The sequence below is a fragment of the Branchiostoma floridae genome, chromosome 3 (genome assembly GCF_000003815.2).
Source record: "Branchiostoma floridae strain S238N-H82 chromosome 3, Bfl_VNyyK, whole genome shotgun sequence".
Taxonomy (NCBI): Eukaryota; Metazoa; Chordata; class Leptocardii; order Amphioxiformes; family Branchiostomatidae; genus Branchiostoma; species Branchiostoma floridae.
This window is the reverse complement of record NC_049981.1, coordinates 18,254,621-18,269,024: the sequence shown is the minus strand read 5'-3', so window position 1 is coordinate 18,269,024 and position 14,404 is coordinate 18,254,621. Positions and strand designations below refer to the sequence as shown.

General features: G+C 39.3%; 1 protein-coding gene across 1 annotated transcript in view; it reads left to right on the top strand.

The window, feature by feature from the left end:
- The window catches only part of LOC118410950 (solute carrier family 15 member 2-like), a 24,274-nt gene extending 10,230 nt beyond the window's left edge, over nt 1–14,044 (top strand). The window contains exons 14-24 of the mRNA XM_035812922.1: nt 1,343–1,378; nt 1,551–1,639; nt 6,198–6,279; nt 6,758–6,877; nt 8,303–8,455; nt 9,098–9,144; nt 9,527–9,655; nt 10,156–10,267; nt 10,545–10,676; nt 11,192–11,299; nt 11,662–14,044. Of these exons, the coding sequence (XP_035668815.1) occupies nt 1,343–1,378; nt 1,551–1,639; nt 6,198–6,279; nt 6,758–6,877; nt 8,303–8,455; nt 9,098–9,144; nt 9,527–9,655; nt 10,156–10,267; nt 10,545–10,676; nt 11,192–11,299; nt 11,662–11,844 (1,191 nt within the window). The 3' untranslated portion in view covers nt 11,845–14,044. The remainder of the gene's footprint in view (nt 1–1,342; nt 1,379–1,550; nt 1,640–6,197; nt 6,280–6,757; nt 6,878–8,302; nt 8,456–9,097; nt 9,145–9,526; nt 9,656–10,155; nt 10,268–10,544; nt 10,677–11,191; nt 11,300–11,661) is intronic.
- The last annotated feature ends 360 nt before the right edge of the window (nt 14,045–14,404 follow it).

Genomic DNA, 14,404 nt, shown 5'->3' with positions numbered 1-14,404 from the left:
CATTCTCTGAACTATGACATTGTCTCTTTGTCATTCTTCTGACAACATGTATCTATCTATATATATATATATATACAATACACACACACGTGTCTTATATATATATAGCCGTATCACACCAGCTACCACCCCTACCACAGGAAGGATCACCCAAATACCCGAGAGTAATCCGACCCGCAGCACGGCTGGAACCAAGGATGATGCAGAATACACCGTGTTCTATTTTATTCAGGTCATACCCAAATGAGAAAACGCATACTTCAATCCGAAATGTACCATAACTTCAGAACTGTTGTCTCCTCACACACAAGTGTAACAACAGCAAGTCCTATTACCAACATACAACATTTCACCCCTCCAAAATTCTTCCATTTACTCACAAAACCTGTCCTATATATATATATATATATACATATATATATACATATATATATACATATATATATGCGTATATATATATATATATATATATATATATATATATATATATCTATATATATATATACATATACATACACATATATATATATAGAGAGAGAGATGTATCTATGTATATGTATGTGTATATATATGTATATATATATACACACACACACGCACATATGTATATATGTATATATACATGTATATATATATATATACATATATATATATACATAAAACCATACCTACACAACACTTCTTAGGAGACAGATAGATCACTACATATGGCTACTACCTAGGTCAAATTGCTCCAAGGGAAACATTATGCATTTTCACGAAAATGTCGCCTCTCTAGTTATTAATGTTATTGGTATTCAATAAGAAGTACAAGTACATTAAAATCTTTTGGCTTTAGGTAACATTAATCTAGTATGTACAACATGACCTATGTAATGTGTGCATTCTTTATTTCATAAAATGTAAGAGATGATTTTTTTGGGATATATTTTCTGTGTTTACCATTGTGTAAATGATACAATTACACTACTGTATCCACTGTCAGTGTTTGTCTTCTTAATTTCTTCCAAAGCAATTATCATGCCAGCCTCATTCCTCCAGTTTTTCTCATGGCTGTCTCCAGGATTGGTCCCTCCATCCGAGGATGGAAATTTAGGAGGGACAAAAATCGCACCTGTGTAACCAAAAAAAATCTGAACTTCATGAAATTGGTGAGGATCAACTTTTGTAAGCTGAAAATGAGAGATATAAAATGCAAATCAACAGCATGGACTCACAAACAATAAGTGGGATAGAAGAAGACTTCAAGCTGGAGACAGCCATCTATGATTCATTGTGAAGATTGCATGTGCCTTAAGTTATTAGATCATCTTCTTACTTAAATCTGTTGTTTTGTTTGCAGGGTCCACTTGGGCGTCTAAAACCAGACCAGATGCAGGTACTGATTAAGCTCTTGTATTCAGATTTCTGTTTGTCCATCGAATTAACAATAATTCTAGATAAACTTTCAAAGTACCGTGAACAGGGAGATTTCTGTAAGCCAATTTTGTGACAAGATGGTGTCTTGTGGCACTCCCCTTCATGCAGTGTAATTTGCCTGTATTTTACAGTTCACCAATGCCCTGATGATCCTGGTCTTCATCCCTATATTTGAAGGCATTATTTACCCACTGTTTGCCAAGTGCAACCTTCTGGTCAAGTAAGTTTCTGGTCAATTCCTGTGCTCTTTTGATTTTTGCATGAATGACTTTTATTGTACATTTGTGCTGACATGCTAAGTTCAGGTCAAAGTGATTAAGCAGAAGTATTGTTATTATATTTCAGCCATACATAGTATGGTGAAATATATTGTATTCGTAATGTTTCTTCTTCTTTCTTTCTCCTGTCAAATCTTCAAAGTGATTCATCTCCGCCGTTCCTGGACCGAATGACCTGAAATTTGGCACAGGGATAGAATGGGCCAATACCTTGATGATCTTTTCTCAGTTTTTTCATATCTGCCTCTAAAATGATTTTATTGAGATTTTTTGGTCAATTTTAGACCAAAACTGTATATTTTGGCCGCTGTACCCTGGTATTACAACCAAATGAGCTGAAATTTGACAGAGATGTGCCTTGATAATGCCCCCATATAAATTCGATAACACTTTTGGTGTACAGTACAACAAAATGCTTATTTTTGCGATTTTTTGACCAATTTTTGACCAAAAAGGGACACTTTTGTCCCTGTACCCTGGTATTACAACCAAATGAGCTGAAATTTGACAGAGATGTGCCTTGATAATGCCCCCATATCAATTCAATAACACTTTTGGTGTACAGTACAACAAAATGCTTATTTTTGCGATTTTTTGACCAATTTTTGACCAAAAAAGGACACTTTTGGCTCCTGTACCTTGGTATTGCAACCGAATGAGCTGAAATTTGACACAGATGTTCCTTGATAATCCCTTCATATAAATTCAATAACACTTTTGGTGTACAGTGCAACAAAATGCTTATTTTTGCGATTTTTGGCCAATTTTTGACCAAAAAAGGACACTTTTGGCTCCTGTACCCTGGTATTACAATTAAATGACCTGAAATTTGGTATAGATAGGCATTAGATACTTGGTAACAAGATTCAAGTAAAATTTTTGACATAAACAACTTTAAAATGATTCATTTTGGCACTTTTCTGAGGGGAAATTTGTTTTCTTTTGGCCTCCTGACGTGACCTTCCGTGACGCCGCACAGAGCCACACCTGTGCGCGTCAGCCGGAGAGTTAATTGAATCAAAGACCTAGCCAATCAGCGAAGAGGAGGCCAAAGGCTAATTAATATTCATAAGCGGGGCCTCATGATCCCGTATATGTTCCCGCCAGGGGGAGCAAAGCCCGCCTAAGGCTCTCGCATTTTAGACTATTCAGAAGGCTTTATATTGTATCAGTTCTTAGGGGCATATCTATGATAATCGCAGCAGTCACTTAACTTCTCTTCAGGAGTTTAGCGTAACACTATTTCAGGTCAAACCGTCAAAGGCAACTAAAAACAAACTTTAGCGTTACTGAGTTCAACAGTACTTATAACTTGTTATCCGAAGTTGAAACGCTAGCGATGGTATTTTCGCTGCGCTGTTAGCTCCGTGCGACTGTTGTTGACGGTCTTATAACGGTATATTTTGCACCCCTGTACCCTGGTATGAGTAACATTTGGTATAGATAGGCATAAGATAGTTGGTAAAATGATCCAAGTAAAATTTTTTGGCATAAAGTACTGTAAAAGGCTTAATTACAGCACTTTTTTTTAGGGGAAATTGGTTTTCTTTCGTTCTCCATGCCATGACCTTTCGGACGTTCACCCCACAGAGCCGACATCTGCACCTGCGTCTAGCCGGCAGGAAGAGTTAATTCAATTAATGGTTCATCCAATCAGCGAAGAGGAAAGCGAAGGCTAATTAATATTCATAAGCGGGACCACACAATACGTTAACTTGAAGACTCAGGCCGTACAGACTTCTCGCCAGGATTTTTTCAAAGCGTCGGACAGGGGTCCGGGGCCGCCGAATGTCCCTGGCGGGGTCCAGGGGCAGGGCCACTGTGGGGGGGACCCAGGTGGGCGAAGCCCCCCCGGAAGCTCTTGCATTTTAGACTATTGAGAAGGCTTCTTTTATCAGTTTTTTTAGGGCCATATCTACGATAATCGTAGCAGTCACTTACTTCTCTTCAGCAGTTTGACTTTAAAATATTTCGGGTCAAGGCTTCAAAGACAACTAAAACCTCATAAACAACAAACTTTACTTAGCTCAACAGTATACAAAAATATTGTACGCGTTGCCATCCTTAGTTGAAGCGCTTATTTATAGCGCTAGTATCTTCGCTGCGCCGTTAGCCGCCGTGCGACTTTTGTTGACGGTCTGATATCCCTACGTCGCCGCCTCGCTGATATTCCCACGGACATGTTTCAAGAAAAATACCCAGCAAAAAACGCTGTTCTGCGTCAAATTCTATTCTATAAAACATGTGGGACTCAGTGTTACAGTCTAAATATTTTGTAGAAGCACCGCTGTAGGAAAGAAGGTCCAAGCAATGTAAAACATCACGTAGCATGAAGTTCGCTGTAAACTGGCACGCAGCACATGACTGTTTGAAACTCTAAGTCTAATCAACAGCCGTGTTTGATTGATAGCCGGCGGTCCTTTGATGAAGTCGGCGAAAGGTGCGTTAGTTAGAAAATCTGCGTTTAGTTTTGATACGTAATTATAAGTTAGACAGTGGCGAGAATGATTATTTTCTCATCAATATTTCTCTTCAGAATTATTTGAACTTAATTGTACATCTAAACAATTGGCTTACCTGTGCAATGTTTATATGATTAATGATCAGTGTACTGAAATCATGTGTAACGTATGGCTCCTAGTCAATAGATCAGCATTTTCTCTATAGTGACCACCTGTCTGTAGTGGCCACATTTCTATCACTGGACTGGAACTTGTGAAAACTGCTGTATTTTCTCCAGAGCAAATGTATGTGTTCCTAGTGCTGTTGTTGTTTGACATAAACTTTGAACATTTAAATTGTAAGTAACTTTAAACTGCCAGAGTTTCAGCCCAATAAAACACTCTCAGCGCCAGGGTATGCTTGATAATTATTAAATCGTATGCCCTACTTGAATAAAAAAAGTTCACTGCAACAATAAATGTACCCACATCACAAGGAGCTTATACTTTTTTAAACTTACACCTAGTTATCGTACTGAAAATTGTTAATGACATTACATGAAGTCATTCAACAATTTTCAGTCATGATGAAAATTTTCTGAATGGAAGGTGTGATTATTGTCATTTTCTGAAAAATAGAAGCAAGCTCTGTTTTTACCTGGAATCAATTCACAATACCAGTCCACTTTGGGGGATAATGTACTGTTAAGAGGATGTTCCATTTTTGCGCAGGGGTGATTTGGAACAGTCCAATGTTGCGTGGGAAGGGGTATGGCTGAAATATGCTGTATTTGCTCTTAAGCAAATGTCGGCCTTTCTAGTATACAATTTAAGACTGTGATATCTTTATACATCTGCAGTGACTAATGTAACATCTATTATCATAATACCGGTACGTTTACGACGATTTCTCTAGCCATACTGATTTGACAAATTGTCAACGCATCATTTTCTCCAGTTACATGTTGCTGTTATAGGTTACCCTTGCCACTTCTTCTGTGTAACTTTTCTGCCACTCTTGTCCTGCTAAAAGCGTAATATTGTAATTGTAACACGCCGCGGAATTACACGGCGAACGGGCGCGTGGTTGGGAGGGGGTACAAAATACCGGTAGGAAGAAACACGGCACAATTAACTGCCGCTATGTACATTTATACATCCTCTGATGTTCCTTCCTTTTCTGTCAGTAAATGCATAAAACATAAACCTGCATGAGCATACAAAATGTCAAGAGAAAACGGACGTATACTGTCAAGAATTTTCATTTAACTTCTGTCCGTCACAACCGCTATGACGTAACACTTCACTGCTAGCGTAGATATAAAAATGGCGGGAAAATGGCTGCGTACGTTCAATTTTGCCCATTCAGTCGTAGATCTGGGCTATTATGCAACGGTTCTTCACACTTTTACATGAGTTGTAGGTCACCAACAGAAATTCAAGATTGTTGTTGAATCATGTTCGTCTTGTGCCGTGAGCATGTGTAATTATGATCTATAAATTTGGCAATGAATGTGACAGTGTGTTCGTCCCACGACGAGCTGCCTACCCCGAAAAAGATACTGAAAACTTTTGGCCTTGTTGTCTTCGAATGCATTGTTATCGATGCTTTGTAAATGATGTATTGGACACCTAGATGTCTGAAGTGTGCACAGCTCAGAAATAACTATTGTTGCATGTGTAGATCTCTTTAAGTTCCAGTATTTTTAATCTACCGGTATAAGTCTTACTACCGGTATTATGCCAATGCATGTTATACTAGTAGTTCAACTTCTCAGATACAACTTCCTCTCGTTTCTTAAGACAGCTGTCAATGTATTATAGGGCCATATTCTAGAAGTAATGTTATAGAGTATTTGAATATCAAGCAGAACTAATAGTACACATGTAATACTTATTCTGAAGGGACACCAAATTCTTCTACATGTATTTGTTATGCCATATTAAGACTGGAAGTCATTGTGACTCTTTGATATCTTTTGAGACTTGACACTCTGCTATATGAACAGCAAGAATCCTGGCATTTTAAATTTTGGGTCTGTCTGTTGATTTTCCACAGACCTCTTCAGCGGATGGGGGCTGGTATGCTGCTAGCAGCTGCTGCATTTGTCATTGCAGGTTTTGTTGAGCTAAGACTGGAGGTAGGTAACAATCACATTGGCTTTTCCATTGCTGTAGATTTTGCTGTCTAACTGGATGGACAGAATGGAATATTTCATACACTCAAAACACACCATTTTTGTACTGTAGAGTGCAAGCTGCATACTCAGACTGATTTATTTGATCCACTAACACTGGGATTGATCCCAACTCATTTTGATAAGTGTGGTGGATTCTTAAACTTGCTTGAGGTGTTGCTCTCCTCCAACATGGACCTCCATTCAGCATCCTATCCAAGGGACATCTCTAGCCAAAGCTAGTCATTTTCATTTGACACATGTGAGGAAATTGGTGTTAAGTGGCTTTTCCAAGGGCACAACATCGGGACCTGTCAGTAAGTACCTCCATGGTTCTGAGTCAACAACCCTAACCACAAGGCCGCTATGCCACATGTACATGTATATGGAACAATGAATCCCAATGCAAGTAATGCACCTGAAGCCTTGTTGTGTGTTTCAGAATGCAGAGATAGTAGGACCCCCTGTTGACAAGGCTGATCTGCGTATCATCAACATTTCCCCGTGTGACTTGAGTGTACAGGGGCAGAACAACTACAACCTCACCCTTCCGTTTGCTGAGGTAAGTGGTACAAGCTTTGACTGCTTTTAGATTATCTTAAGTGAGTTTATTTCCAAGTTTTTGCTCGAGGGCTGATTGCTCGATGTAAATCATACACACCATGGTAAGTATCCCACTTTTTCTGTTTCATCAGTTAACTTTCGGAAATTGTGACGAGTTTTATTGTGGCTTCTTTCAATAGTCCATTTTCCAAATCACTATTGTTAGAGGCGCAGTTGATCATAGTAGAACCAAAAAGACCTGTCTTTGGTTGTAAACACCATCCACTTGCCTGTTAACATACCTATACTTCATGCTTAACACCACACACGTTAGCATAACTATCCTTTGTGCTGAATACCATCCATGCATACACACATGTAAATATACCTGCCCTTGGTCCTGAATGCCATTCACACTTATGTTAGCATACCTATCTATGGTGAAAACACCATCCATAGATGTTAGCATACCTGTCCTTGGTACTAAACACTAACCAAACTTGTGATAGCATACCTGTCCTTGGTACTGAACACTTCACACACATTAGCATACCTGTCCTTGGTGCTGAGCACCATTTAGGCCCCGTTCATACTAGGATTCGCGTATCCGGATATATCCGGGTACGGCGTGAATCCGGATATATCCATTTGCGTTCATACCAGGGTTAGACGAATCCGGATATGATTATTCGTGTCCAAAATCAGATCCGGATATATCCTAATTACATCATCTGATACTGTTTGATGACGTCAAACGTAACTCTTAAGTATCGTTTGCATTGGTGTATGATGGTAAGGGTGAGGCAACGGGCTGCGTCGTGCACTTGGAAGAAGGGAATGCAACCAAAATGACGGAGTGTTTGCACGGCAAGAAGTACACGTCTTCACGACCTACTCGAAACTTTAAAATGATCTTTATTCTTTAACTGACCGTTCTAGAATGTTGTTAGAACAGGTGTTCGTACCCTGCCATCTGCGACGCAGCCCGTTGCCTCATCCTTACCATGCTACACAAATGCAAACGCTACTTAAGAGTTATGTTTGACGTCAGATCCGACAGCGAATCCGGATACGTGAATCCTATTGCGTTCATACCAGGGTTCACCCCACAGCGAATCCGGATGAATCCACCTCCAGATGTGGATTCGGCGTATCCGGATATATCCCATAAAGATCCGGATTCGGACCGTTCATACCAGGGTTCGCGAATCCGGATTCACCACGAATCAGGATATATCCGGATACGGGAATCCTAGTATGAACGGGGTGTTATACACACTGTAACATACATGGCTTTGGTGCCTGATGTCATCCACACATTAACATGTCTGTCTTTGGTACTGAACACTTCACAGTTTTTGTGATTTCTCATTCACAAGTTTTTCAACCCTGATGGTGGTACTTGCGTCTTCCTGATATATTTTCTGTCATACATGTACACCAGGCCTCAGGCTACCAGAGACTGGATGCAGGCAGCCAGGACCTGACCTTCACCTGTGCAGGGTTCCCTGACCTCAGCTCGACTGTGAACTTGAAGAGCCAGACTACCCACACTGTGGCTGTCGGGGTGCAGAATGGGGCACTTAAGGATGTTCAGGTGTGTCTGTATGTTTCATAAGTGTCTTTGTAAAGATTTGGACATTGTATATATATGTGTTATGAAGATTAAGAGATTAAGAGGTCATGGTTCAATTCCAGGCATTCCATGTTGATGTTGCACAACTTTGCTCATTCCATCCAGGTGTGAAAATGGGTACCTGACTTCAGTTGGGGTGGTAAAAGTTGGGGGTAAAAGACAGATGGGCTCTGCCTTCTACAATGCCCAAGACTTAGTAGATAACAACCCATTGCTCTTATGACCTTGAAAAGGCTGGAGCTACCTTAACCTTTGCTTTTTTTTCACATCATGCCACTAATGATTTGAAGGAAGATCTCAGGAAAACTATTTCAAAATTCCCCTCAGCAGTTACAATACACATATCTGCCTTCCTCTGAATGTATATAGCTATTTCTGAATGGCTGTTCATGAGTTGGCTTAGAGGCAATGTACAGTAGAAAGCTCTCGTCAGTCCTTTAGAACTGGAAAAGGGACTGTCATGAGCTTGACTCAAGTTACAAGTCAGATGTGTCAATTACCATTTGCGTTATGTTAGAAATAGATAATGATATTCCAATTATACCCATACATATATCCCACATTCAACAGACATTTGAAATATTATTTTCTTCCATTCAACAGATCTCTGATGTACAGAAAAGACCAACAAAAGCTATCAGTCAAGTCCGGTAAGTTGCAATGAGCTTGAATTGAAGGAGTTGTAAATATCTTGCCTGCCCTTTGGGTGTGTGATTCGAAAGTTATGGTCCAGGTGACAGTTACTCATGCAACTGGATAAGATTTGGAAAAGTTTCTAGATTTTATCCAGTTGTTTGAGTAACTGATACCTTGAATAGTATGAAAGTGCTTATAGGTTCTTAGATGAAATGAATCAACAGACAAACAAATGAATGAATTTCAGGTACACATAAGTAGACTAAGCACATGACAATTTATATGCATTTCTACAAAAAAAATTTTCTGTTGTGGCAGTGGTGTTTTAAAAGGTAACAATGTTACATTGTTAAAAATGAAGTTATATGAGATAAGACTCTTGTGTCTGTTCAACAGGTTTGTGTACATGTTGGAAGAGGTCCTGGGGAACAATGCCAGCATCATCTTAGAGGGGACCAAAAAGTACACCCTGTCTGGTGTGGAGGGGTTTTCTGCTACCAACCTCACTGACATAGAGCCTGGCAGGTGGGATGGTTTTCTCTTCTTCTCATCTGTCTTGTGTGTGTGTGTGTGTGTGTGTGTATTGAGTGTGTGTGTGTTATGCGTGTGTGTGTATTGAGTGTGTGTATTGTGAAGAAGTAGTATCCATTGTGTGTGTGAGAATATTGTGTGTGTGTGTGTATATTGTTTGTGTATTGTGTGTATTGTGTTGTGTGTGTTTATTTATGTGGGTAAAAGTGTGTTTATGTGTTGGAATCAATGTGGGTGTGTCTTGTGTTTTGTTAAACCACCTCTTGTACAATGTAGTTTATGTAGTACTTTAATGATGAGAACAATGTGATCTATTCCTGTCACAGCTACCTTGTCCTTCTGCCTGATAATTGCCAGGGGTACAGGGCGTCCTCTGTGCATCCTGCTGGCAGGGGACATCCAAATCCTTTCTTAGCGTACGGCATCCCTTTTGCTAATATTGCCTATATGCGAGTTAAATGATGAGAGTGAAGTAATGTCTATTCCTGTCACAGTTACCGTGTCCTGGTGCCTCACAATGACAGCAGCCATGAGAAGGTTGCCCAGGAACTTGTGGTGAACACTGGTGGAGTGTACACGGCCTTGCTCATGCTCAACAACAGCCAGGTAAAGGGGGTGAATGATAATTGGATCAATTGTGTTACAAATTTAGATGTGTTCCTTCTCAAGAAAACTAGCATTCTAATCATTATAACTTGTGGTATGTAACATGAAACACAAGAGTCAAGTAGTACAGTCTTTTGGCTCCCTGGATATGAACCCAGGCCCACCAGCTCACGAACCCAATGCATTAACTGCTAGGCTAAAATGTTCAGACCAATTACATTGGTCAGTTTGTGTTGTTTAAACAACACTTTTACTAACATGTCTTCTTACCTTACAGTCAAGTCTGGCGACATTCCAAGACATCAGCCCCAATGATTTGTCCATGTTGTGGCAGATCCCACAGTACGTGGTGATCACTGCAGGAGAGGTCATGTTTTCTATCACTGGCCTGGAGTTCTCATTCTCACAGGTAGGGGGCACTATTCCTGACACAGCAGGGAAAGTCTTTCTTTAAACTCTCTTCTTGTATACTCCTGAATACTTAAAAAAGTGAACAGTGTTAGGACTTGCTTATGGTGACACATTTTATACCTTGCCAAGGTTATACTTTAGGTGCCATTTTTGTGTCTGTGTGTTAGCTGTTGAATAGCAATAAGACTGTATTTTTTATGTGTTCTTTGATATCTTGTTAACTTCTTGCTGTGCTTATCCCCCGCATTTATGTCAAAAATATTCACGCTGTTGAATACATGGGTAGGGTCTGTTCCGGGTTTGTAAGACATCATATTGACTTACTAAAGACATGGCATAATTTCCCACAAAATGGAATTTCGGCAAAAAAAGTCGGCCAATAATGTATTCATTGATACATAATCTATTAGGAAATAACATCCCTTTCTGGAGTTTGGGACTCCTTTAAGCTTGTCAACACCCACTGGCAGGTTCGAGTAACCAAAGAATTTATCTCCCCATGTTCACACCCAGTCTCCTGAGTCCATGAGATCAGTGCTGCAGGCTCTCTGGCTGCTGACTGTGGCTTTTGGGAACCTCATCACCTTCATCATCGCCAATCTGAACCTGTTTCCTCAACAGGTAGGTGACAACATTAGATGTTCCTGACTATCTTCACTCCTAATGGAGTTACCTCTATGATAAGTGGAGTTATAGTTTGGAGCAATGTTTGTGCAGGTGTGCGTGTATGTGTATCCCGAAAGAAGAACTTCCTGTTTTTGTATCTTTTGTCCTGGGCATGCTGTTGTCTTGAAGGTGTGCAACAGTTTGTTTAATACCATGGTTTAAAGCTGTTACAGTTGTGGTTTTCAAAAGTTGGTTGGCTTGATGCAAATTAAAGTGCACTCCAAAAGGCCATCTTGAAGAGAAGTAGACTACAATCAAGTTTTAGCAAAGTTTCCTTGTTGTAGCTAAACTAACATATTCTGCCCTCTTTGTTTCAGTCCTCTGAGTTCTTTTTCTTTGCTGCCCTGATGGTTGCTGTGGACATCATATTTGTCATACTAGCAGTGCGCTACAAATATGTGACTCCAGCACGATCCAGGGAGGACGATAAGGTAGCCATAGTCCGAGATAGCGAGGGAACAGCGATGGTAATGTCCGCTACTGACGTTGATTCTGACTGAGGAATTTTATCCTTGAGTTGACTTAGTCAAATACAAGTAGAATAAGATGATGATTATACATCCAGGTAATACGAATTACAATACCCGAGCAACTTGACAAAAATTATCCAGTGCTTGCGTAACTTTTGTATTGTGTGACTTAGTCTCTTTATTGGAACACGTCAGATGTTATAATTATTAGAATGTAAAAAGTGTTGTACTGAGATTTCTTCAAAAGACTACGACATCTTGTACTTCATCCCTTATGTGACATCTGCCTTTTAAATTTGAATACCTCATCTGAAACAATAATGACACAGTTGGTGTCAATAGGGGAAAATATAGATATGCAAATTTTGGGGAAATTAATTATTAAATGTACTAGTGAGTGCCTTAACTTGTGGAAATGCCAAACATGCCAAAACCTGCCTTGTTCAGAGTTTTGTAATAGCTCAGAATTGCATAGAGTATTTATCAGGTAGACTGGGTCGACTTGCAAAAAATGTTGTAGCCAGTTACAATCCTGAAAAAATGTGGGTCATTTGGTAGGGTCTCTCTCTCAATTTTTTTTAGATCTTGGCTAAAGTAATCCAGGAAATATTGTAGAATTGAAATGCATCAGGCACAGGTATTTCCAACATAATATTGTACAATCATAAGTATTTCAGTAAACTAAGCAAAAAGTACAATATCTACTACACAATCTTACATCAGTTGTCATTCAAAGTCTTGTGAAATAAAGGAAGTCTGATTTGAATTTCGTCACTCAGATGTCAGCTCAAAAATTTGTCCCTTGCCAGCAGCCAACCCAAAAAAAGGATTGGGCAGGCAGTTTTTTGCTAGGGTCCGTTGGGTAACCAAAAACATGCAATTTTTTTCCTTGGCCTTGTAGATACTAGTATGCTTCAAGGTGGGTGGGGGCTGGGGTGCAGTTGGATGAGCACAAGGGGCTACAATGTACATGTTATAATGTTTTACTAAGCTTTGATGAGGAAAGGTTCCATGTCTCACCACATTGGAATCAGTGATGTTTTTTAAGTGCTATTTTGGGAAAACATGTACTAATATTTTAGCCCAAATCCCAATTACTCTTCAGAAGGAATTGTGAACTCTTGCTTGCTTACTTGCTTAAGTCGAGTCCATCCAGTCTCGAGCTGTGAACTCTGAATGATTTAAATCATGTACTGTCTAATATGATAAGGAGTTGGATTATAGTGAATTTGTATTGTTTTTTATTACTTGAATACCACAAAGATGCATAGTGGCTCAGTGCAATGTAATTCTGTAAGAGGTCGTCAAAGATTGGCTTCAGTGTGTGCACGTGCTACTGAACTGTATTTCACTGTGAGAAGATCTACTGGTACTATGATATATACAATTCATGTTTAATGTGAACCGGATGCAGTTATATATATTCTTTGTGTATTACATGTATGTAATGTATTGGAAAAATGAGTTTCACTATTGTCTTGGACAACACTTTAAGTGCTTGTGTCACTATTGACACTAAAAAACAACAGTTCCTGATTATAAGCAACAATCATTAGTGTTATTCAATGAACAAGGACTTTCTAAAGTCATAGATCATTGAACATCAAATCTTACACCAAAGGACCAAATAATTTAGGAAAGCTAGCTTTTGATGGATGCTGTTTAATTATATTTCACTCCATGCCACAGGTACAGGAAGGAGATATAATGTTTTTATTGTGTTAATGGCTGTACCAGGTATTGTAGAATCTAGAGTTCTGAATTTTGTGTGTTGTTCATCTTCTTTGATTCCATTTTTTTCTAAATCATACAATCAAGTTGCAACAGAGACTTTCGGACTGTTGTGACAATTATCACTATTGGGAACAAATTGATCAATATTGTGAGAAACCAGCCAAAAAGTATGTGCATGTACACAATGTACATTTGTAGTACTATTTTTGTGATCTGTGTGATTAGCATGGTACACTGCCGAGGGCATTGTTGAGGCTCAACAAAAAACTTGAAAAATGCTGCAAGCTTCCAAAGAACACTGGATATAAATCTCAGTGGTATTTTAGACAATTCAATGTACTGTTAAGAAGTTTAAAAGATTTCTAGAGGAAATGTGGCAGTGAAAAATCTAATATAAACTGTGTATGTTTTATGTCAGCACTGCATTGGCGAGTGTATGTTGTTGACCATGCATGTAAGCAAAACTTTGTGAAATAAACATTGTGTCTACAACATACATTTACTTGTATTTGAGTGTTCTTATGCCTGTTCTATATGCAGCATTTCCTTTCATAGGTTTGGGGATGCAGAGGAAAGTGTTTTTGTAAGTTCTGCATACCTGTATATGCACACTGTAGGTACCCTACATGTATTTCACACTGCCCTTTTCTGCCTTTGGGATGGAAGATGGAATGTAGTATGACCCATCAGTAGCATGCATTGTCCAGTGTTTAATGGCCCTCAGCCTCTGAACCAAGAGGACGAGACTTCAAATCTGTTGTCCATCCGACAACGCCCTACACAAACTACTCCACTTGTTCATAATAGGATAAGAGGATACTGCACAACACGTTTGGACAGTCTGCACAATTGTATC